Source organism: Lithobates pipiens, unplaced genomic scaffold, assembly GCF_037356315.1.
Source record: "Lithobates pipiens isolate NorthernLeopardFrog02 unplaced genomic scaffold, aLitPip1_a1.2 Scaffold_19, whole genome shotgun sequence".
Lineage (NCBI taxonomy): Eukaryota > Metazoa > Chordata > Amphibia > Anura > Ranidae > Lithobates > Lithobates pipiens.
Genome location: NW_027507764.1, coordinates 205,381,793 through 205,406,474, shown reverse-complemented (window position 1 = coordinate 205,406,474; position 24,682 = coordinate 205,381,793). Strand labels below are relative to the sequence as shown.

The 24,682-nt window shown below is 41.0% G+C and overlaps 1 protein-coding gene across 10 annotated transcripts in view; it reads right to left on the bottom strand.

The window, feature by feature from the left end:
- Positions 1-1,306: 1,306 nt before the first annotated feature.
- AMPH (amphiphysin) overlaps positions 1,307-24,682 on the bottom strand; it is a 301,464-nt gene continuing 278,088 nt past the window's right edge. For 9 of the 10 annotated variants that reach the window (XM_077491634.1, XM_077491639.1, XM_077491637.1 and 6 more), the window contains 6 exons: positions 18,785-18,904; positions 13,321-13,380; positions 9,869-9,970; positions 7,458-7,691; positions 6,005-6,106; positions 1,307-3,159 (listed from right to left, as the gene is read on the bottom strand). In XM_077491634.1, coding sequence (XP_077347760.1) covers positions 3,052-3,159; positions 6,005-6,106; positions 7,458-7,691; positions 9,869-9,970; positions 13,321-13,380; positions 18,785-18,904 — 726 coding nt within the window. In that variant the 3' untranslated portion in view covers positions 1,307-3,051. The remainder of the gene's footprint in view (positions 3,160-6,004; positions 6,107-7,457; positions 7,692-9,868; positions 9,971-13,320; positions 13,381-18,784; positions 18,905-24,682) is intronic. The other variant, XM_077491643.1, reaches the window with a different exon arrangement.

The following is a 24,682-nucleotide window of genomic DNA, read 5'->3' as shown; positions in this document are numbered from 1 at the left end:
AAGAAAAAAACGTTTTTTATATATTTTTGGGGGGTATTTATTAAGCAAAAAAGTAAAAAATACTGCGTTTTTTTCAAATTTGGCGCTCTTTTTTTGTTTATAGCGCAAAAAATAAAAACCACAGGGGTGATCAAATACCACCAAAAGAAAGCTCTATTTGTGGGGAAAAAAAGGACATCAATTTTGTTCAATTGTCAGTTAAAGCAACGTAGTGCCGAATCGCAAAATGTGGTCTGGTCTTAAGCCAGCAAAATGGTCCAGTCTGAAAGTGCTTAAAAAGGTTCAAGTTGGCTGGGAGTTGATTGGCACTGTGTATGGTTAACAGCATCCACATGACAGCGGTCCGTGCTCCCACTTTGTGTGTACACTAAGGCTGGAAGCACAGAAAGCTGCCAAGAAGATAAACCCTGAGGTGGAATCAGATCGGTTGGGGATTCTTTTTATATATACTGTAGGATAACAGAATCTATGAGATATCCGTGCATATCCCCACTTCATGCACACACCAAGGCTGGAAGCACAGAGCCCTAAAGGAAATCAACACTAAGGTGCAATTGGATCAGTCAGGGATTTTTTTATTGAAAACACTATGGGGGTTATTTACTAAAGGAAAATCCACTTTGCACTGCAAGTGCACTTGGAAGTAAAGTCGCTGTAGATCCAAGGGGGACATGCAAGGAAAATAAAAAACAGCATTTTAGCTTGCACATGATCGGATGATAAAATCAGCAGAGCTTCCACTCATTTCAGATCTACCCCTTAGATTTAGAGTGACTGCACTTTCAAGTGCACTTGCAGTGCAGAGTGGATATGCCTTTTGTAAATAACCCCCTATGAGTAGCCAACAGCATTGTTATAGCGGCACTCTGTATTCCCACTCCATTAGTGCACTGAAGCCTGATGCCAGGGGCCCTGCCAAATGACTAGTGCCACTGGTTGCCAGGCCCCGTGGCTAAGCAGCCTCACTTGTTGCTAGGGTGCTGACAGCAAATAAGAACTGCTTGACTAAAATGCACATGTCTGAACGTTTAACAAAAGCATTGCAAGGTCCCCACAGTAAATTTTTATTTTCTGCTATGCATACCCATTCTCTATTTTTTCTAAAGTTTCATAGAGATTAGTAGTTTTGCTTCCAGGTAAGCTAATCTTAGATCCCCACAACACAATGATTTGCATAAGGTTGCTTTTACATTCATAACAATCACTATAGATTACTGTGATCTGCACTTTGCTTTCTGTGTTACTGGGTAATCCAGATGGAAATTTTGATCAACATCAAATATAATGAACTATAATACAAATCATATTCATGATTTAACAAAAAGTTTATTAGGGATGACACAACATTGAAAAACAGAATAGATATGATGGCATTTCATACAGAATACACCAGTTATTTGAAATCAATATGTCCAGGTAAAATAGATTTTCTCTTTGCCAGGATAAATAATGGTAAGTTACATTTTGTTAACTAAAAGGACCACCAGTTGTGTATTTATGTTGCTTTTACTTTCAGTACTATATGAAAATTCCACATTATTTACGAAGACGTATTTTTGAATGCTCTGGCAAAGGAAACTAGTTGTGCTTTCAAGCAACAAACTAGCTGAACATCACAATGCCAAACAAAAGAGAAAAAGAAGCAAACCACTTTTCAATGATACTAGAGACTCAATAATCTACAATAAAGGACAACATACATGATACATAACTGCATTAGATAGGTTTGTAAAGAACACTGAAAATTTTGCAGCAGTTTCTCAGTTTAAGACGTACAATTCTGTGGGTATTGTTCAGTCTGCTCAATTTACTATACAGTTACTAGTAAAATCTTCTGCAGTGCAGCAATTCAGTACAATATAGACTTAGTGCACAGGAATTACATTGTTAATGTTGCAAAAAGATAAAGGTTTAGTCCCACTGAACAACTCACAATATACTGTACCTCTATGTATGTAATGTGGTAAAGTGAATGCTTTACTTCTAATATGCAAAATTCATGACAAGTGTTTTATTAGTGAATATATGTTGTGGATCAGTCATTCCGATAAAGGAATAAAGTAAGCCTGAGGCGAGCAGGTATCGTAAGTGACAATGAAATGTTTTTGTCCTAAATGAAGTCACTGAGCATCACACCACCGTGACAAATAATAAGCACTTATTATGGTGTGCAAAGATGACATAGTATATTCACTAAGAGGCCATTTTAGCATTCCTTTTGTGCTTTTTAGCCAGTGTTAAATGCTTTTGCAGCTTGATGAATCAGGGTATATGTGTGGTGAGGGCCCAGCGAAAAGATTGGATAAAGGATCGAGACTCTTCACAAGAAATCTACATTGCCTGGAACCTGTAAAGTCGCATCAGATATTTGCCATTGATGCAACACTTTTCCATGCTTTATGTGCAAAACCACTTTTGGGCCAACCTGTTAAACCTCAATAGGCAATGCTGAAGATAAAATCATGTTATTCCATTAAGACTTGTAAACTATAAGTTGAAGGCATATGTCTCCTCTTACATTTCAGTGGGAATTAATGTTGGACAAGAATGATATCACTTTGTCTGTAGGACATATGGCTCAGTGATATGAAATATAGTAAGTAGGACAGTAGCAGCATAATTAAAATAAAGAAAATCCTCAGGGGTTTCTGCTTTGGAATCTTGGGTATTTTCCTTTTTTTTTTTCATAAAGCACACTTTCATATGTGAAATAAATCTGAAATTTCAATTTACTTTGATATATTTTAAGCAAATTAATCAGATGCTTTAAGAAGGATCTTTTTAGTATAAATCCACCAAATCACTGTTCTGACAAAGCACAAACAAACCAGTGATTGCATACAAGTGAACAACATGGATTCTGTTCCATTTACAATTCAGTACAATATAGCTTACTTCTTGCTTTCATGCTTGTTTTGTTTTTCATATGATTTGCCAAGCTTTAGGACAGGCATCAGTCTTTAACAGTTAACAATATAGCCCCAAGTTTGCCCGTTGTTTCAGGAGCCCAAAAATGAAATGTTCATCAGCATCCACATGTCTTTGCATAAGTTATTCTAGTTTTCGAGCAAAGTTCTCTGGGAATAGTCCCTTGTATGGGTCACAAACTCTGTACTGCTGCCAGTCTGATTCTTTAATGCCAGTAAGCCAACCAGCCTCCTGCAAAAGAAAGCAGCTCTCATTATAAGCATAATAGAGAATAATAGTTACTGGCACGCAGACGTTATATATAGTCCAGCCAGCAATAAATGTCTAAACTATCAATAATCAGGGGAGAGAATAATCCATAAAATGTCATTGATCCATGGTTGTGGGGGTATGATAGAGAGAGGCACAGGACCACCTGCGGTTGCTATCCTCAGAGTTGTGAATGGCTCTGTGTAAGTCAAGAAGAAAGAAAACAAAAGGTTAAGGAAACACTAGCTAAGTGTAGTATCCTGGTTAAAACTTTTAATGGCAAAGAATTAAAAACACTTACAAGCTGTAAAATAAAAATATGCTCATCTGGTGTCAGAGTCTGTGGATCCTCCTAAAACTGTCCTGAGGACTTCTGGCATCTGTTTCGGCTGTTGGGAGGAGAAATGGATGGCTCAGGAGCCTGGCACCTTCTAGAGGCCTCTAGAAACAGCCAGGTGCTCTGAGCATATAGACGTGTTTCTCCTCTCATCTGGTACCTCCTATCCTTTCGGTGACACCCCTTCCGTCGTGCATTACACGCTGGTCAGTGTGGATTCCTGGGGCTCCTCCAGGCTCTCGAGCCAGCCATCTCTCCTCCCAGTAGTTGAAACAGATGCCAGCAGTCCTGTGGGATGGTTTCAGGAGAATCCACAGACTCTGATACCAGATGAGCACATTTATATTTTACCTCTTGTGAGTGTTTTAAATTATTTGCCATTTAAAACTTTTAACTGGTACTACACTTAGCTAGTGTTTCCTTAACCTTTTGTTTCCTTTCCTCATTATAAGAGTAAACTTTTTCCTATGCAAAAAAATCCTACCAAACAGTGTAGAATGAGCGGCGCTAAATACTCAATGAATATGCCAATAGCACACACTCTAAACTTAAATGTATCCAATAAAAGTATACACATAACATTGGTAACAGTGATTAATGCCACTTTAAACTATAATGACAACACCCTGTGAAGTGAGTGATTGCAACAAATTATATAAATAAATAAGTAAATAAAGTGTTCAGTTTTTAAACACAAAAAGTCCAACACTCATTAGATGGTGACCAGTGAATCAATTATAATTTTAATGCATAAAGACCATGAACACTTCTCCACCACACAGCACAGTGCTGAATCACAAAAAGTGGTCTGGTCTTTGGCCAGCAAAATGGTCCAGGGCTTAAGTGGTTAATGACTAACTGTAAGCAGCTTTTTTACCCTCACTAAAAATTTTATATACAGATTTACTGACTCATTTGCACACAGTTGATATAGTGTTAAAGACCTGTACTTCTACTTGAAATATATATTGTTACATAGTTACATAGTTGATAGGATTGAATAAAGACACTAGTCTATCCAGTTCAATTTGTGTGGGTGGGGGAGTTTTTGAATGTATGTGTTTATCTCAGAAACATTTCCTACATCCTTGTATATTACATTCGCTAAGATGCCCATCTAGGAGTTTTTTTAAACTATCTATAATTCCCACTGACACCACCGATTGTGGAAGGGAGTTCCACATCCTTTCAGTAAAGAATCCCCTATGCAGTTTAAGGTTAAACGACTTCTCCTCCAATTTCATTGAGTGGCCCCATGTCTTCTAAAGCTCCCTGAAACTGAATTGTTTTTTCCTATGCTAGAATCATTGCTAAGGTGTTTGTATATACTACTATCATATCTCCTCTCAAGTGTCTCCGTTTCAGGGAGAATACATTTTTTTTGTAGTCATCCCTTGTAACTACAGTCCTCTAATTAGCTTTGTTGCCCTTCTATGGAATCTCTTCAGTTCCAGCACATCCTTCTTGAAGATTGGTGACTAGAACTGGATGTGACTCAATAAACCTAATTTGTAATGTAGTTACCCACCCTATTATTTATATATATAGGTCTTCTTGTAAAGTTTCTATATCGCTTTGTAACATGTGTAAACACTGGAATTGAGCTATTTATATTAACCTCTATATCATTAATAAATAAATTAAACAGAATATGGTCCCAGAACAGAGGCCTGGGGTACCCCACTTACCACTCCAGACCATTCTGAGTGCATGCTATTTATCGCCACCCTTTGGACGTTCCCCAGAACCAGTTTCCTATCTAGGTATATACCTTAGGTCCATGTCAACAGACCTCAATTTGTAATTTAAGCATTTATAGGGATTTGTATTCAATGCTTTTTTTAAATCCAGATACACCACATCCACAGGCCTTTCTTTATATAGATGGCAGCTCACTTCCTCGAAGAATGTTAACAGATTGGTTTGGCAAGAATGATCTTTCATGAATCCATGCTGATTACTACTAATGGTACTGTTGTCATCAGCAAATTCTTGGATATAGTCCCTTATAGCCCCTGCAATAGTTTATATACTATTGATTTTGGATTTACTAGCCTGTAATTTCCAGGAATGTATCTGTTCCCTTTTTTAAATATTGGTACCACGTTATCTTTTTGCCAATCAGCTGGTACCATTCCTTTCAGTGAGCTAAATAAAGAACACCAGTCTGATTATTACCTGGCTAAGTTTTTTAGGCACATATCCTTCTATAGAACCCCCCCCCCCCCACACACACACACACACACCATCCTTTTTCTAATAACTTATAATTACCTTGAAAAGGTAAGTGTGGTGCTGATATGTCCCACAGCAATTACATTTTGGCAATAAAACCTGGAAGCTAATTGTTTTCTTTGCAACCAGATTTTGCATGCTCCAGTTTTAGTAAATAACTCCCAATGCTCATATAGTTTCTTTCATTTCCTTGCAAAACATTTCAATACAACTTTCAATCATTCAATACAACTGTATTAGGTAAGTTTATATTACCATATCAGCTGTTGTAGCAGAATCGATTACTAAAACAATGTCTCCTCTCTTAAGGTTGAGTTCATCCTCGTTTGCTGCTTCAAAATCATGTAGTAATTCAACCTGCATGTGAGTAGATTAAATGAACTAGTAAAACATCCTCCAAAAATGTTCTCATGTTTAATATCTGTTGTTGTCCCCCTTCCCTTGGTGGATCCACTATAGAAATAAAAGTTAAAGGATAAATAACAAACATGTCATACTTACCTTCACTGTGCAGTTCATTTTGCACAGAGTGGCCCCAATCCTTGTCTTCTGGGGTTCCTCGGTGGCTGTCTTGGCCCCTCCCTGCAAGAGCTAACCCCCTCTGGGAAGCACTGTCCCAAGGGGGATAGCTTGTGGGCGTGATACACTCGGTGGCCATAGCCGGCGAGTGTATCACTCGGCCCCTCCCAATGTGCCACGTCATTAATTTGATTGAAAGCAGCGGGAGCCAATGGCTGTGCTGCTATCAATAATCCAATGATGAGCCCACGGGAGCTGGGGGAAAGCAACGCAGGATTGTGCCCATGGAGATTCGGGGCACAGGTAATTAAAACGGGGCTCGGGGGGGCCGGAGAGTGCAAGGTGTTTTTTTAACCTTAATGCATAGGATGAATTAAGTTGAAAAAACACAAAGCTTTACAACCCCTTTAAACTGAGCATAGCATAGTGACAATGCTGTATATACATAAATTCTGGGGAAAACTTTCCCTCTGCTCTCTGCAAAGCCTGTGAGATCATGGAGAAGGGAGAGTAGACCTGCAGCTGGGCACAGCGCTAGATCGATAGAGGAGTCAGGTAAGTGTTAAGGAGGAAAGGGAGAACAGACAGTTAAAGGTTTTTTACTTGCAGAGAATGCATTGAAGGAGTTGTAAAGGCAGAAGGTTTTTTTTTATCTTAATGCATTTTATGCATTAAGATAAAAATGCCTTCTGTGTGCAGCAGCCTCCCCAGCACCCCCTAATACTTACCTGTGGTCCCTCTCTGTCCAGCGAGGTCCACAGGTGTCTAAGCTATCCAAGATTCTCCTTCCTGATTGACTGAGATACAGCAGTGGTGCCATTGGCTCCCACTGCTGTCAATAAACATCAGCTAACCAATCAGGGGAGAGAGGGGGCAGAGCCAGGTCAGGAGCAGGTAAGTACATTATATTATGTTTGTTATTTTTATAGGAAAAAAAACAAGCCTAGACTCCACGCTAACATTTTTGGGGAAGGACCTTATCTCTAAATTGGTAATTTCAAGTTAATATGTCTTGGAAAAATTTGTAATGCCACAGAATACAGAAAAGCATATTTTAATTTGTCTTTTGGCTTTATAAAACCTTTTGATTAGTATTGTAATTTGCAGAAAGAAGAATTTTCAAAATTAGATCCTAGAATCTATAATAAAGTATGTCTAATTAAAATTATTAAGCATAACATTACAACACCTTAAATAAGAACTCAGTTGGAATATCTTGGGATGTGCTGCTCCCTGATGAAGCAGGTTGATCAGTTCCATCCATGCTCTGAGCTTGCACAACAGATGTATCAGGGATGGCATCAATTTCATCTTTATCTCCTACAGCATTTTTTACATAGGTATTCTCCACATTTTCATATTCGCCTTCATCTTCATGGTTAGATGCTGGTTCTATTACAACTGACGGTATGCAGGTAATCTCCTGGAATTTGTGGCAAAACAAAAATGAGCACAATATACTGTTATTAATATAGAGTCACTCTTATATTTGCAGTGTTAGAGAGGTAAATTAAAAATTAGGACCTTTACAGGAATATAGAGTACCTGCGTACACACAATGTTAGGCAAGTGCTGTATGTTAACATAAAACAATGACAGATACTTTAACAAGTAAATAATACTTTGCACACTCAGACTATCTTTACCCTGAGAAGATGCTATTCAGCCATTGCTGAAGTGAGTGCGTGTAGACAGGAAGTGAATGCAAAGAGACCTCTGGGGGCCTTCTGCACTGAATGCAGCAAAGCCAAAAAAAAAAAAGACAAATACAAGGAGTGTATATATTTTTTTCTTGTAAAGTCAATACTCTATGATACAGTTATTTTTTTTTTAGCATACTAAATGTAGCACTGACCCCCGAAGGAGCTGCTGGTTTTATTGGGCTTACCGTTACCTTCTTGACTGCTTCTCTGTCTAGGGTTTCCCATGGTAGATGGCCCAAAGAAATGTGAAAACTGACAATGAATCTTCTTTTGGGTTATTTATTTGAAGTAGAAACAGAGTCTCTCAGTTTAGAGTAGAGGGTTAGGAGAAAGTTCAGGTACTTTGGACTGCAATATTATAAAATGGGTGGCCTCACAAGAAGGTTAGGAGTTATAAAGTTTTAATGTGCACCCTCATCCCAATTGTATATAAACTGAGTATATTGAGATCTCTGGTCTCCAATCAGAGATATCAGAAAGTTATGAGCGAGGGGACTATTAAGGTGCATGTAGATTTATTGCATCAAAGTGAGAAAAGACAAATATTACATAAAAATAGTACAATTTATTAGAATAAAAAACATAAATTCAAGTTGTATCACAATTTCATAGGGGAAGGTGAGGTATATCGACTAGTTTCGCTTCTCAGCTTCTTCAGGAATTACCTACATCTAAAAATACATCAATTACTCATAGATATAAAAATACAGAGATCATCCATGCAAAAATGGAAAGCCTCTTATAAGAAAATCCAGAGAATAACCGTTTCACAGCTGGATTTTACAACCCCTGGAGAGACCTCCTCTCACTAGGCCTAGCAGCCGGTAGGGTGTTAAGTAAAGAAAGTCTCTGCCACAGACTTGAGAGTAGAATACTTGAGAAAGTCACTGCCACAGACTTGAGTGTAACTGAGGGGCATAGACAAATTTAAAAGCTATCATACAGTACCAGTATCTTTCAGCCAGGTTCGGTGATACCATATGAGTGTAGATCCATCAAGTGTCCTTCAACTGAGCCTCCAGGCTCCTTCAGAGAAGCCAGCCTTGCACACGGCCTTCTCCTGAAGAGTCCTCCCCTGGGGCTTCTCCAGTTGCTGGGCCTCTCCTTTAGATGAGACTGCACCGGACCACCTTTGAATCAATAGGCCCCGATATCCATTGAGGCCTGTCCCTGCAGTTGCCTCGCCTCGGGCTAGCCAGCCCTGAGACTTTGAAATGCATGGATCCGCACCCTACGCCAGGAGGGCCATGGGGGCTGGTCAGGAGGACCAGAACCAAACCCAGTGCAACCCAGCTGGACTGGTACTGAAATCATAATTTAGTAAAATAAGCCCCAAAACCCAACTGTGGTTTCAGGAGATTTAACTTTGAAAAACATATAGTGCATGCTCGTCAGGAGCCAGCGCTACATACATATCACTGAGTTATCTTTATTTCAATCTAACTTGTTTGCCTTTTTTTTGCTTCTAGAGAACACTTTGTTTCTGTCAGTTTAATGCACAATAAGCAATGCAATTTGCCAATGCAGTTCTTTATACCTTGCACTTTTTTGACCTTAGTGGATATTAACGTTAAGGTTTACTTTTTTATTGCGCAAGACATATCCCCATTCATAATTACTGCTAATGATCAATTGTTCTTTATCACATAATATACATATATTACATGGATTCTGTAGTTAATGGTACTTGGTTGTTATATTTTTGGAACTATTGTTCATCATCATGTTCAACCTGTGCATTCCATGTTGTGCTGATTGAACAAGAAAAAAAAAAAAAAACTTTTCCTACAAACCATTTTGTTTTTGGTATTGAACATTTCTTTACAAAAATGTATTTAAACATACAAAGATATAATTCAATGAATAAAATGGATATAGTTTTACAAAAATGTCATACCTGAGTAGCTTCAGCATCTTTAGCACCATCCAATTCTACTTCTTTTGTTTCTTCTGTATTCTGGACAGGTTCATCAGTTACTTCTTGACATTCAGGTTCTATCTAAAAGAGTGTAATTATTACTAATATGTATTTAGTGTATAACTCCATAATCTTCTAGAAGTTTTTTCAAAATAATTCTACCCACTTAAATGTGTTAAATATACTTTAAATATAAAGTGTCATAAGACTTTGAATAAATGAATGAATGTGAAGTAGAATGCACATAAAAACTGAAGGGCTTTTTTCTAACTTTTCGGATCTGCACACATTTTCTGGGTCAATGACTCAAAGCACTAATTCTAAAGAGCAAACATAAGAACGCTAGTGAAATAGCATTTTCAGAAGTAGGTCAAAGATGATGGCCTCCTATTTCTCTCATAATAAAGTTCACTTAAATAAAGTACTTTCCCTTGTTTAGCTCTGAATTTAAGTTAAAAAGTATCAACAACCTCTACATGTGTTAGTTATAAGAAAGTTCCAAGACAAAGAAGGGTCTTGCATTGTCAAGAAAAGGTAAAAAGAGAATGCAGGTTAGGGTTACTGCAGAACTCCCAGGAAGCAATAGCTATACAGTTGCTCACAAAAGTGAGTACACCCTTTACATTTTTGTAAATATTTTATTATATCTTTTGATGTGACAACACTGAATAAAATGACACTTTGCCACAATGTAGTGAGTGTACAGCTTGTATAACAGTTTAAATTTGCTGCCCCCTCAAAATAACTCAACACACAGCCATTATTGTCGAAACCACTGGCAACAAAAGTGAGTACACCCCAAAGTTAAATGTTCACATTGGGCCCAGAGTGTCAATATTTTGTGCGGCCACTATTATTTTCCAGCACTGTCTTAACCCTCTTGGGCATGGAGTTCACCAGAGCTAAACAGGTTGCCACTGGAGTACTCTTTCACTCCTCCATGAGAATATCACAGAGCTGGTGGATGTTAGAGACATTGCGCTTCTCCACTTTCTGTTTGAGGATGCTCCACAGGTGCTCAATAGTGTTTAGGTCTGGAGATATGCTTGGCAAGTCCATCACCTTTACCCTCAACTTCTTTAGCAAGGCAGTGGTCCTCTTGGAGGTGTGTTTGGGGTCGTTATCATGTAGGAATACTGCCCTGCAGCCCAGTCTCAGAAAGGAGGGGATCATGCTCTGCTTCAGTATGTCACAGTACATGTTGGCATTCATGGTTCCTTCAATGAACTGTAGCTCCCCAGTGCTGGCAGCATTCATGCAGCCCCAGACCATGACACTACCACCATAATGCTTGACTGTAGGCAAGACACACTTGCCTTTGTACTCCTCACCTGGTTGCAGCCACACACACTTGGCACCATCTGAACCAAATAAGTTGATCTTGGTCTCATCAGACCACAAGATATGGTTCCAGTAATCCATGTCCTTAGTCTCCTTGTCTTTAGAAAACTGTGTTGCGGGCTTTCTTGTGTATCATCTTTAGAAGAGGCTTCCTTCTGGGTGACAGCCATGCAGACCAATGTGATGCAGTGTGCGGCGTATGGTCTGAGCACTAACAGGCTGACCCCCCACCCCTTCAACCTCTGCAGAAATGCTGACAGCACTCATATGTCTATTTCCCAAAGACAACCTCTGGATATGATGCTTTGCACATGCACTCAACTTCTTTGGCTGACCATGGTAAGGCCTGTTCTGAGTGGAACCTGTACTGTTAAACCGCTGTATGGTCTTGGCCACTGTGCTGCAACTCATGGTCTTGGCAATCTTCTTATAGCCCAGGCCATCTTTATGTAGAGCAATAATTCTTTTTTTTTCAGATCCCCTGAGAGTTCTTTGTAATGAGATGCCATGTTGAACTTCCAGTGACCAGTATGAGAGAGTGAGATTGATAAAACCAAATTTAACACACCTGATCCCCATTCACACCTGAGACCCATTGACCCGGGGGTTACTAATTTGGCCAAATTTGGACATTTTCACTTAGGGTTGTACTCATTTTTGTTGCCAGTGGTTTTTAGACATTAATGGCTGTGTGTTGAGTTATTTTGAGGGGGCAGCAAATGTACACTGTTATTCAAGCTGTACACTCACTACTTTACATTGCAGCAAAGTGTAATTTCTTCAGTGTTGTCACATGAAAAGATATAATACAATATTTACAAAAATGTGATGGGGTGAACTTACTTTTGTGAGATACTGTATATACAGAGATACAATCTTTGACTTGCCTGCTCTTCCAACTCTAAGATATATTTTTCATATCAGGTGGATTAGTTACATTACACTGAGACTTCTCACCAATCAGATTGCAGATTCTTCTTGTTAAGAGATCTATATGCTGTTTCCCCGGCTTACTTAATTCAATTAAATATCATTGCATAAGTTTCCACATACACTGATCATCATGCCTTACTGCTGGTACATTCGGCCTCCTAAATTTTCTTGTTTTTCAGTTGCAGCAACTTCAAATTAAACTTTAAGTTTACTTAGGGCAGAATGACAGAGTTGCTTTAATCTTCCTTCTATCTACAGCGTATATATAACCTCTCTTTACCTTTCTGCCACACTAATTACGGTAATACCAAGAGCCGTAGCCATACTTCAGGCACATAGGAGTGTGTGGCTTGCCACATGTGACTCTACTTGGTCAATAAGTGCTGTTTCACTGGAAGTCCTCACCCAATGTAAGCTAAGACTTTGGTGACTTGTAGCTTACATCGATTTTTCCTTTGTCATATCAGTTAAAGGGAGTGGCAGGGGAGTTAGAGGAAGGTGAGTATATGTGTGGGCAAAGCACAGGTTCCCTTTAAGTTTTTCCTTAAAATGATCTCTTTGAGAACAGAAGCCCTCCTTTTCCTCCACGGCTCCTTCGTTTCCCCAGGACAAGGTGATATACATAAAAAAAAATATTTTCAGTTCTACTAACTCTGATATTATGTTGCTCCCCAAAACTACATTGATTTACATTTAAGAACTCACAATGATATCACACAATATAATACAAATAAAGTAAATTTGCAACTTTGCAAAAAAAATAAAATATGTATATATTACAGCCATTACATTTCCTTTACTAGACCATTTCAAATTACGATCCCTGACTCATAGCTATAGAGTCCAATCCCTAATAAAGAAATAGATTAATACATTCCCTTGATCTCTACACTACTAAGAGTTATCTCTACCTAAACTGAAAAAGATGTTTAAAAAAAAAAACTTTCTTGTAAATACATTCTTACATTTATTTGGTTATGACATCTAGAAGTAGTAAGTTGAACAACAGATCAATATGCACAGAAAAGGGGAATTAAAAGTATTAAAATAGATGTTGTATTTAACTCAAAATAGTGGACAAAAAAAACTTATATGCAAACTAAATATGAGAGAATATGAATCCATCTGGATTCTCAATAAACAGGGCAGTCACCTACCTTGCTGCCCTCTTTCTCAGCTTCTTCAGCTGTCTTGGTTTCTTCAGGTTCAATATTTTCCTTTACAGGTAGGATACAGTGTAATAACTATGTCAGATAATATCATTATACTCATATAATTAGACTTGTATGAAAATGATTATGAGATGAAGGATGGATTTATTGATGATATATTTATTGAAACAGTTTGGCACCTACTTGAACTTTCAGTTTAAATTAAATGCTGATGCCTCAAAATAAGATGCTCTTACAGGTTGTTTTTTTTGCCTATTTGCCACCTTCTAACAGTAGATATACTACGAGCAGGTGGCACAGCCAGGTACGCCCCCTACTGACCTGTGTCTGTTTCTTCTCCCTGAAATCATCTCTGAGTTTTGGGAGAAAAAACAGCCATATTTGTTAGAAAAAGCAGCACACATTACACTTGTCAGGCACACAGTTAACCCCTTGATTGCCCCTTGATGTTAACCCCTTCCCAGCCAGTGTCATTAGTACAGTGTATAGAATTATCACTAATCACTGTATTAGTGTCACTAGCGACAACAGTAGTTACTAGTTAGTCAGTTAGTGACCTTCCCAGCCAGTTTCTGGTAGTGGCAGATTTCCCACCACACTATCACAGTCACATTATAAATTGCTGGTCACTGCCATTACTAGTATAGTGTCTGTATGGATCAGTATCTTGACGTATAATGTTTCCAAAAACACAGTTTGGGCTTTACCAAAAATATAGAGTACATTTCTGCCTAAATGTACTGTATAAAGACATTTGATTTTATTGGATATGTTTCATAACAGAAATTAGAAATTGTAGGGTATTTTTTTCAAAATTCTGGGTATTTTTTTCGTTTATGGAATAAAAAAAAAGTGGTGATCAGATACCACCATAAGGAAGCTCTATTAGTGTGAAAAAATTATATACATTTAATTTGCCAGTTAACCACCTGCCAACCGTGTCACGCAGATATACTGTGGCACAATGGCTCTCCTGGGCAAAATCCCATACGGATACGTCCTACCCATTTTTGGCCACCAGAGGGTGCGTGCGCTGCATGGTGGGGACCCGATGTGCGTGGCCGGCTGGCATGAGCACCAGCACGGAAATTTGTGTGTGTAAACACACAAATTCCTGTGCTGTCAGAGGAGAGAAGCAATATAGTTTCTTTCTTCTAAGTAGGAAAAACATTATGGCTCCTCTCCTCATCACTCCCATCCCCACACAGTTAGAACTTGCTGAGGAAACACACATTTAACCCCTTAATTTCCCCTAGTGTTAACCCCTTCTTTGCCAGTGACATTTACGCAGTAATCAGTGCATTTTTATAGCATTGATCGCTGTATAAATGCTAATGGTCCCAAAAAAGTGTCAAAAGTCTCCGATTTGTCCGTCACAATGTTGCAGTACTGCTAAAAAGCACAGATCACTGCCATTACTAGTAAAAAAAATATATAAAAATGCCATAAATATTTCCCATAGTTTGCAGATGCTATAACTTTTGCGCAAACCAATCAATATGCACTTACTGCGATTTGTCTTTTTACCAAAAATATGTAGAAGAATATATATTGGCCTAAACTGATAAAGAAATTTGTTTTAAAAAAACTTTGGGAATATTTATTATAGCAAAAAAATACTGTTTTCAAAATTGTTGTTCTTTTTTTTTTACTAGCGCAAAAAATAAAAACCACAGAGATGATCAAATACCACCAAAAGAAAGCTCTATTTGTGGGGAAAAAGGGCGCACATTTAATTTGGGTTTAGCATTGAACAACCGTACAGTTGTCAGTTAAAGTGACGTATTGCCAAATTGTAAAAAGTGCTCTGGTCAGGAAGGGAGAAAAATCTTCCAGGGCTGAAGTAGTTAAAGTAGCACAATGCTGAATAGCAAAAAATACCCTGGTCATGAAGGGGTAAAACCCGCCAGAAGTCAAGTGGTTAACAATCTGCCACAGCCTAAGTAGAAAATCGTGCCTCCTGACAGCATGCTGTAGCTAGGGACTGGGATGGGGAAGCAGTGTTCTCTTTGCAGAGATCAGATGCACACTTAGCTGAGTCAAAGCCAAAGCTTTCCAATCAGCATAGAGCATGAGGTTTGCTGAAGTCTGGGTGAGTTATCTAGCTTTTCACTATTGTTTCATGAATGTTCATAAAGTATGAATTGTTTCACATTTTCATTTAAAATTGCAAGCTTTTGAGAAATGAAAATGCATAGCCAAAACCCTATTTGGTAAAGGTTTAAAATCTTTGTCAGTTGATTTTTGACTGCATTTGCCTTGTTAGAGAGATTTCCCTGAACTTCCTGTCATAAAGCTGAAACAGGAAGTAGATAAAAATCTCTATATGTGAGGGGATAGTACACCTATTTTCTAGTAACGACTGTACAATATGGAATTTCCCATCACTTTCTGTCTTCGTGACATTGATTGATTGGTAAATCTGCCCAGGGAAGGCACAGGCAGCAATACAAACATTATAGGGGCTCATACTTTTCTAAAAAAAAAAAAAAAAAAATCATGCTGCCTGTAAAACCAATTGTCCCTGGAATCCTTAAGTGACTGGGTTGGGTGGATTCCCAATCACATGAACCATGTTTTGAGGTTTCCCTGATGACTTACTGAGGTGTAAGGCTGGAGGCTGCAGTGCAAATGTCAATCCTATAGAAACCTGTTACTACAGTATATGTAGCTGCTCCTAGAGGAAAGGGAACAATATCTAGAGAAAGTAACTTTATTCAAATTATGGATTATGTATGGATCAGTAGAACATAATTTGTTTTATTCATCATAGATTTATGTTTGCAGCTGGTTGCCTGTATGTCTTCCATGCTTACAATGGAATAGACAGCCTGTTTTTTGTTTTTTTGCCTAGGCAAACTAAGTTCAGAGGACCCCCCCCCCCCCAGCCCAAATCACAAGTCCCTGTAGGCTGTGGGACTATTCACAAAAAGTGTGGCTCATGCATGTGCAGTAGGCAGATGGCTGTGAAGCCACATGCAGTCACTGCCTATAGTTAACATTCAGGTGCCGAGGACCGAACACCAGAGAAGAAACCAGGCTTGGTGCTGCATCCCTGAACAGGTGAGTGTCTGTCTATTAAAAGTCATCAGTTTTTTGTAGCTGCTGATTTTTTGTTCTTTAATATATTTTCCTCTTTAAGAATGTGGACTTTGCACTTCTGTCTTTAGCCTAAACCCTACATGATACATACACTTTAAAACCAAATTGTGTTAACCAGTAATGGTTAGCAGTATAGGGTATTGTTTCTCCCAAGAAAAATGATAAAGCTAAATAGCCCACTCCAGCTTCTGAATGTTACCAAGTTGTTTTTATTATTAAAAATTTAAATTACAGTCCATACCAGCTGATTTAATGTTTTCTTAAGACCTTGATGATGGGGGCTATGTGTGGCCCCCAAAATGCAAAATCATGTTGGACTTCCTATGTTCAAAAAAGGCAGTCAGGAAGGTCTTATGCCCTATACACACGATCAGAAATTCGGTCACAAAAAACTGTTTTTCCGCTCAAGCTTGCCTTGCATACACACGGTCACACAAGTTCTCTGAACTTTCGACCGTCAAGAATGCTGTGATGTACAACATTACGACGAGCCGAGAAAATTAAGTCCAATGCTTCCAAAGCATGCGTCGAATTGTTTCCGAGCATGCGTGATTTTTTACGCGACCGAATTGCATACAGACGAACGCATTTTTGGATAGGAACTTTTCCCAACCAAGAAATAGTGAACCTGCTCTCAATCTTTTGCTGGCTGGAATTCCGCCAGCAAAAGTCTGATGGAGCATACACACAGTCGGGATTTCTGACCAAAAGCTCACATCTGACTTTTTCTGGAAGAATTTCTGATCGTATGTATGGGCCATACGTTTTTCATATAGATGTCTTCATTAGAAGTGGGAAAACAAAGAGTAAAGTTTTAAATCCAAAGAGGAACGGTCTATAGATATTACATTACTATACAAATTAAGGAATTGCCTTTTTTGGTTAGTTTTAAAGATACCTCAGGATTTTGTTCCCACATTATTGCTCACTTTATTTTTTGCTTTCCGTGAGATGTTAAAGAAGAATTCCAGATATGGGTATTTTTTACATTGGTCCAGCTCCACCAAAGAATGCTCCACCTCCACCTCAATAACAGAACATTTTGCATTCATTGAGAAAATGCAAAGCAATCTCTGAATGGCACCCATGCTGAGCAAGCAGGCAACTTCCTGTGTTCACAAGGCAGCAAGGCAGCCACCTGACATGGGACCCATACGTTAGTGGAGATCATTGTAATAGCAGTGCCTGCTTCATTGATTTCCAGCATCTAGAGGGATCACCCAGATATAGTATATACATAGTTAACATTGATCCAAGAACTGTAATTATGTAAAAATATCCATGCCTGAAACTCTTCTTTAACTGTAGCAGTTATAACCGCTGGTTTGCTTCAGTATTGTATTGCTTTAATAAGATTCTAGCATCTTTAATAGCTGTCTCTGCCTGCGTTATACAGATCTCACTATTTAGTACTTAACATGCATGTAAATTCTAACTAAAAATGTCTCCTCTCTAGTCCCTTTTGGCATGTTAAAATGTATGTTACACTAACATTGTATATTCCCAATATGTGTCTGTTGTACCATGCACTTGTATTAAAAAGTATCCTGTTTTCTTTGTACTGCCTTTGCCTGAAATACCTGTGATCCTGCCAGTCTCCCTGTTTTCCTATTTCAAACTGACTACTCAAGGGCATGGAAGCAGATCCATTCCAGTGTGGTCAGTTTGTTTTTTTGCATTGTGCGTACAGCCAGCCTGTACTCCAGTAATCAGACTTCTGCTGACATACCCACTGCATTGGTTAGCTGCATTACAATCTTGTTCTGCTTTGGATACACTTTAAAGTGGTTCTAAAGCCTCAAGTTTTTTTTTTTTTTAACCTTAATGCATTATATGGAGGATCCCCCCAGTCCTCCCCCTTATTCTTACCTGAGCCCAATCCAATTCAGTGATGTGCAGATTGATAGCAGCTGTCAATAAAATTCTGTGATGAGGGATTGGGGCGGGGCAACTGACTCAGGAGCGAGCTCGCCCAGTTGCCCTAATGAAATGTGTATTTCCACGGCGGCGCGTGCCAAAGAGGGGCCTGAAGTGCCTGGGAAGACCCCAGAAGAAGAGAATTGGGGACTTCTCTGTGCAAAACCATTGCACAGAGCAGGGAAGTATACCATGTTTATTATTTTAATAAATCAAATAATAAAATTAAGATTTAATGATACTTTATAATAGAAAATATTTATTAACATTCAGTTTCATGCAAAGGTAAATAAATTGTAAGAAATCCTGTTCAACACCTAATGACATTGGTCTAAGTAGATGCAGTCAGGAGATATAAGCATGATGGCATATGATAGAATGGAGTACATGAGTTGATGGAGCATATGAGCTGATGTTTCTTCAAACTCACCACTGTCTTCTCTGCTAGCTCATTTTGCTCCTCAACTTTAGCGCTTTGATCAGGAACATCAGGGACAGGCTGTGTCTCCTCAGCAATGGTTTCACTGGGGGCAGCTACATCAGACTCCACCTTGATTTGCCGCAATGCAAAATATTTACTAACTAAGTTAGTTTTTATTAATAAAATAACTTTTTTATTTGCAATATATGCTGTAAACAATCCCTGAATGTAGATGGTGATTCCGGCTTAAAATGACTCTGACTCTGATGCTGCTTTTCAAAGATTTTCTACAATTGTTAAGTTATTGAAAAAATCACTTCAGCTACTGTTATATCTTACTGCAAGGTCATGCACAATAAATATAAATGACAAGTAAGTAAAGAAGCATTAGGATTAGGGATAAGCCGGATGTTCGAGTCGAACGTAAGCTCGAACCAAACATCGGGTATTCGCCAAAAACCAAACATTTTCGAGCGTTCGTGGGAAATTCGAGCGCCTGTGGAATGCGCCATAATGAGCGGCGAGACCGTCAATGCACTGCGATCTCGCAGTTGACCTGCGTGCTTTGGCCAATCACAGCGCACTCTTGCTGTGAGAGGGTGCCTTTGGCCAATCATGGCTTAGGGGGCTGAGTCCATGCCCCACACTATGTAAGGCTGCTTACATTGCAACTGTGCATAGGGGGAGATTTACTAAAACTGGTGCACTCAGAATCGAGTGCAGCTGTGAATGGTAGCTAATCAGCTTCCAACTTCAGCTTGTTAATTTAAGCTTTGGCAATAAAACCTGGAAGCTGATTGGTTTCTTTGCAGAGCTGGACCAGATTTTGCAGTTATAGTAAATAAACCCTATCGCTTTATAAATGGCAGCAGAAAAATTACACTTGTAAAGGAAAAAAATGTAATTTAAAACGTCTCGTGGCCGTAATGTATTGTGGGATCCCGGCATTATACATACAAATCATTGAAAAAATGACACCCCCAGTCCATTACCAGGCCCTTTCGGTCTGGTATGAATATTAAGGGGAACCCCGCACCAAAATTAAAAAAAAATGCATGGGAGGCCCCCAAAATCCATAACAGGCCCTTATCTGAGCATGCAACCTGGCAGGCCGCAGGAAATGGGGGGGGGGAGAGCCCCCCCCAACTGAATCATACCAGACCACATGCCTTCAACATGGGAAGTGTGTTTCGGGGTTTGATGGGGACAAGGTCCTCATCCCCACAACCTTTGTTCAGTGGTTGTGGGGGTCTGCAGGCAGGAGTCTTTTTTATCAGAATCTGGAAGCCCCCTTTAGCAAGGGTACCCCCAGATTCTGCCTGCCCCTATGTGAATGGATATCGGTTACATTGTACCCCTACACATTCACCAACAAAAAGTGTCAAAATTGTAAAAATGACAGTTTGGGACAAGTCCATTATTAAAAAAAAAAAGGAAAAACTCTGCCTCCATGAGATGGCATCCCACCAACTGCACAGCTGTCAAAGCAAAAGACCTGCAGTCGGCGGGAGCCTCCCATCGAGGCAGAGTTTTTCTGTTTTTTTTTTCACAGGCCATCGGATGCTGTGATCAAAGATGAATGGACATCGTGGGACAGGTTTTTTTTCATATTTTAATGAAGGACTTGTCCCAAACTGTCTACTGTAATTTTTACCATTTTGACACTTTTGACACTTTTTTAGTGAATGGGTAGGGGTACAATGTACCCAATACCCATTCACATGGGGGGTGGGATCTGGGTGTCCCCTTGTTAACCGGGCAAGGGTTTTGGGGATGAGGCCCTTGTGGGGGTACCTTGGGGGACCCCATAACACCCTCCCGATGTTGAGGGCATGTGGCCTGGTATGGTTTCAGGAGGGGGGCGCTCTCTCATAACCCCCTTTTCCTGGTGCCTGCCAGGTTGCATGCTCGGATAAGGGTCTGGTATGGATTTTGGGGGGACCCCACACCATTTTGGCTCTGGGTTTCCCCCTAAAATCCATACCAGACCTGAAGGGCCTGGTATGGATTTTTGGGGACCTCTATGCCATTTTTTATTTTAGTGCAGGGTTCCCCTAAATATCCGTACCAGACCTGAAGAGCCTGGTATGGCTTTTGGGGGGACCATCACACAAATTTTTTTTTCTTATTTTGATGCGGGGTTCCTCTTAATATTCATACCAGACCCAAAGGGCTGAGGGGGGGGCATACAATTTTTTTCAATGATTTGTATGTATATTGCCGGGATCCGACAATACATTACATTGCATTTTAAATTACATTTGTTCCTTTAGAAATGTCATTTTGCTGTGGTAATGTAATAAACACTGGAAACACTGGCAGCCCCAGGCACGATATTTAAAAGAATATTTCATTTTTATTGTTTCACTTTAAGCATTATTAAAATCACTGCTCCTGAAAAAACATTTGTTCTTAAAACTTTTTTCGCATTGATACATGAGCATTTTTCATTTTTCATGTTCGTAGCCCATAGACTTTAACGGTATCGTTAAAGTCTTTTTTTGCCTGTTCGCAAGTTTGGTGTGAATCATATCGGGGGGGGGGGGGGGGGGTATTCGGCTCATCCATAATTAAGATCAGTGTTACTAAAATACATATGTTAACCATACCTCACAAAATGTAAAATGTTACCCAAAGCACAGGAATCATTTCGATATTTGGTAAACAAACCAATCTGTGGACATGAACTCAATGAAATAGAGAAATGTGCTGTAAAAACCATGAAAAGAAGGGGGGAAAAATGAAAAGGTATGAGATACATTTTCCTCTTTTTTCCCCTTATTTTTATGGTTTTTGTATTACACATTTTGTTCCTAGTGTGTGCTGCAGTACACCAGGTATCTGGTATACCTTTGCGTCTGTTTGCCCCCCATGTCTGCCATGAGGGAGATGTACTGGTGCTCTGGGCCTTGGCCCCTCGTAGACACTAGCTCTTGGTAAGTGTGCTTGTGGCTTCCCCTGCAATATGATGTTTGTATCATGTGTGCAGCACGTTAGTACCATGCTTTTTATTATATATCATAATTAGTAGTTGGCTTGGCTCATTGCTGTCTTTCGTTACAGACGATGTTTGAAAAATTTCCTCCTGAAGGATAGCAGACACTACACGAGGACTAATATGCTATAAACCATGGATTCTACACTGAGCAAAATTATAAACGCAACACTTTTGTTTTTTGCTCTTATTTTTCGAGCTGAACTTATATATCAACGACTTTTTTAATGTACACAAAAGGCCTATTTCTCTGAAATATTGTTCACAGATCTGTCTAAATCTGTGTTAGTGAGCACTTCTTCTTTGCCGAGATAATCCATCCACCTCACAGGTGTGGCATATCAAGATGCTGATTAGACAGCATATTTATTGCACAGGTGTGCCTAATGCTGCGTACACGCGTAGCCAACTATCCGGCGGACTTAGTCTGACGGACTTCCCGCCGGACTGTCTGAACAAGCTACTTGCCCACACACGGCACTTTTTCAGTGGACTAATACGGCGTACTAAGTCCACCCGACTATCCGCCGTACTTTTGAAATGAACTGACTCGCCCACACACGCGGTGGAAAGTCTGCTCATTTTGAGATTGTCTCCTGGTAGCCGGGGCCAGCGAAGGAGGCGTCGCTGGCCCCGTCACCTGGTATGGACTTAAAGGGGAACCCCTACGCCGAAAAATCGGCATGGGGGTCCCCCCTAGGTCCACATCAGACCCTTGTCCGAGCATGCTACCTGGCCGGCCAGGAAAGGGGGTGGGGACGAGCAAGCGTCCCCCCTCCTGAGCCGTGCCAGGCCGCCTGCCCTCAACATGGGGGGTGCCTTGGGGAAGGGGGGCCGCGCGGCCCCCCACCCCAAAGCACATTGTCCCCATGTTGATGAGGACAAGGGCCTCTTCCCGACAACCCTGGCCGTTGGTTGTCGGGGTCTGCGGGCGAGGGCTTATCGGAATCCGGGAGCCCCCTTTAATAAGGGGGCCCCCGGATACCGGCTCCCCACCCTATGTGAATGAGTATGGGGTACAATGTACCCCTACCCATTCACCTGTAAAAAAAAGTTAAAAAAAACACAACACACAAGGGTTAAAATAGTTTATTGCACAGCTCCGGGGGTCTTCCGTCTTCGGGGGTCTTCTCGCCGGACTCCTCCGCTATCTTCTGCTAGCTCTTTTACTAGCGGAGGCGCCTGGCTTTCTTCTTCGCTGCTGCCCTCTTCTTCCGACTTCGGGGGTCTTGTCCCCCTCTTCGGGGGTCCTGTCTCCCTCTTCAGTTCTTCTTGCCGGGCCACCGCGCCTTCTTTTAGCTCTTCTACAGGCGGTGGCCCGGTCTTCTGTCGCCGTCTTCTGTTCTTCTGTTCTCTTCTTCTCTTCTTTTCTTCTCTTCAGATGTTGCCTCGTCGATGCCTCCGCTCACAATGACAGGGACGCGGCGCGCAGCAATTTATATAGGGACATCACCGGATGATGTCCCCGCCTATTATGATGTCACAGTCCCAGCATCCTCTGGGACTGTGACACCATAATTGGCGGGGACATCATCCGGCGACAGCGGCGACAGAAGACCGGGCCACCGCCTGTAAAAGAGCTAGAAGAAGGCACGGTGGCCCGGCAAGAAGAACCGAAAAGGGGGACAAGACCCCCGAAGTCAGAAGAAGAGGGCGGCAGCGAAGAAGAAAGCCGGGCTCCTCTGTTAGTAAAAGAGCTAGCAGAAGATAGCGGAGGAGTCCGGCGAGAAGACCCCCAAAGACGGAAGACCCCCGGAGCTGTGCAATAAACTATTTTAACCCTTGTGTGTTGTGTTTTTTTTACTTTTTTTTACAGGTGAATGGGTAGGGGTACATTGTACCCCGTACTCATTCACATAGGGTGGGGGGGCCGGTATCCGGGGGCCCCCTTATTAAAGGGGGCTCCCGGATTCCGATAAGCCCCCCGCCCGCAGACCCCAACAACCAACGGCCAGAGTTGTCGGGAAGAGGCCCTTGTCCTCATCAACATGGGGACAAGGTGCTTTGGGGTGGGGGGCCGCGCGGCTTCGCCCCCTTCCCCAAGGCACCCCCCATGTTGAGGGCACGCGGCCTGGCATGACTCAGGAGGGGGGGGGCGCTCGCTCGTCCCCACCCCCTTTCCTGGCCGGCGGGTAGCGTGTTCGGACAAGGGTCTGATGTGGACCTAGGGGGGGCCCCCACGCCGATTTTTCGGCGTAGGGGTTCCCCTTTAAGTCCATACCAGGTGACGGGGCCAGCGACGCCTCCTTCGCTGGCCCCAGCTACCTGGAGACACGCTCAAAATGAGCGGACTTTTCTCTGCGTGGGAAAAGTCCGCTCATTTCAAAAGTACGGCGGACTAGCACACACACGGCCGTACTGTCTGCCGAAAAGCGAATCCGGCGGACAGATTGGAGTGCAAAAATACTTTCTTAGTCCGTCGTACTTTTGGGTAAAAAAAGTGCGCCGGAGGCTACACACGGGCGGATTGTCCGGTAGACTTGAGTTTGCCGGACTTTTCCACCGGATTGTTTGATCCTGTGTTAGGCTGGCCAAAATAAAAGGCCACTCTAAAATGTGCAATTTTACTTTATTGGAGGGGGGGGGGGGGGGGGGGGGTCCGGGAGGTCCGAAAACCAGTCAGTATCTGGTGTGATCATAATTTGCCTAATTTGCCTCATGCAGTGTAGCACATCTCCTTTGCATAGAGTTGATCAGGTTGTTGATTGTGGCCTGTGAAATGTTGGTCCATTCCTCTTCAATGTGCAAACTTGCTTGATATTGGCAGGGACTAGAACATGCTGTCGTTTTCGCAGATCCAGAGCATCCCAAACATGCTCAATGGGTGACATGCCAATGAGTATGCTGGCCATGCAAGAACTGGGATGTTTTCAGCTTCCAGGAATTGTGTACAGATACTTGCAACTTGGGGC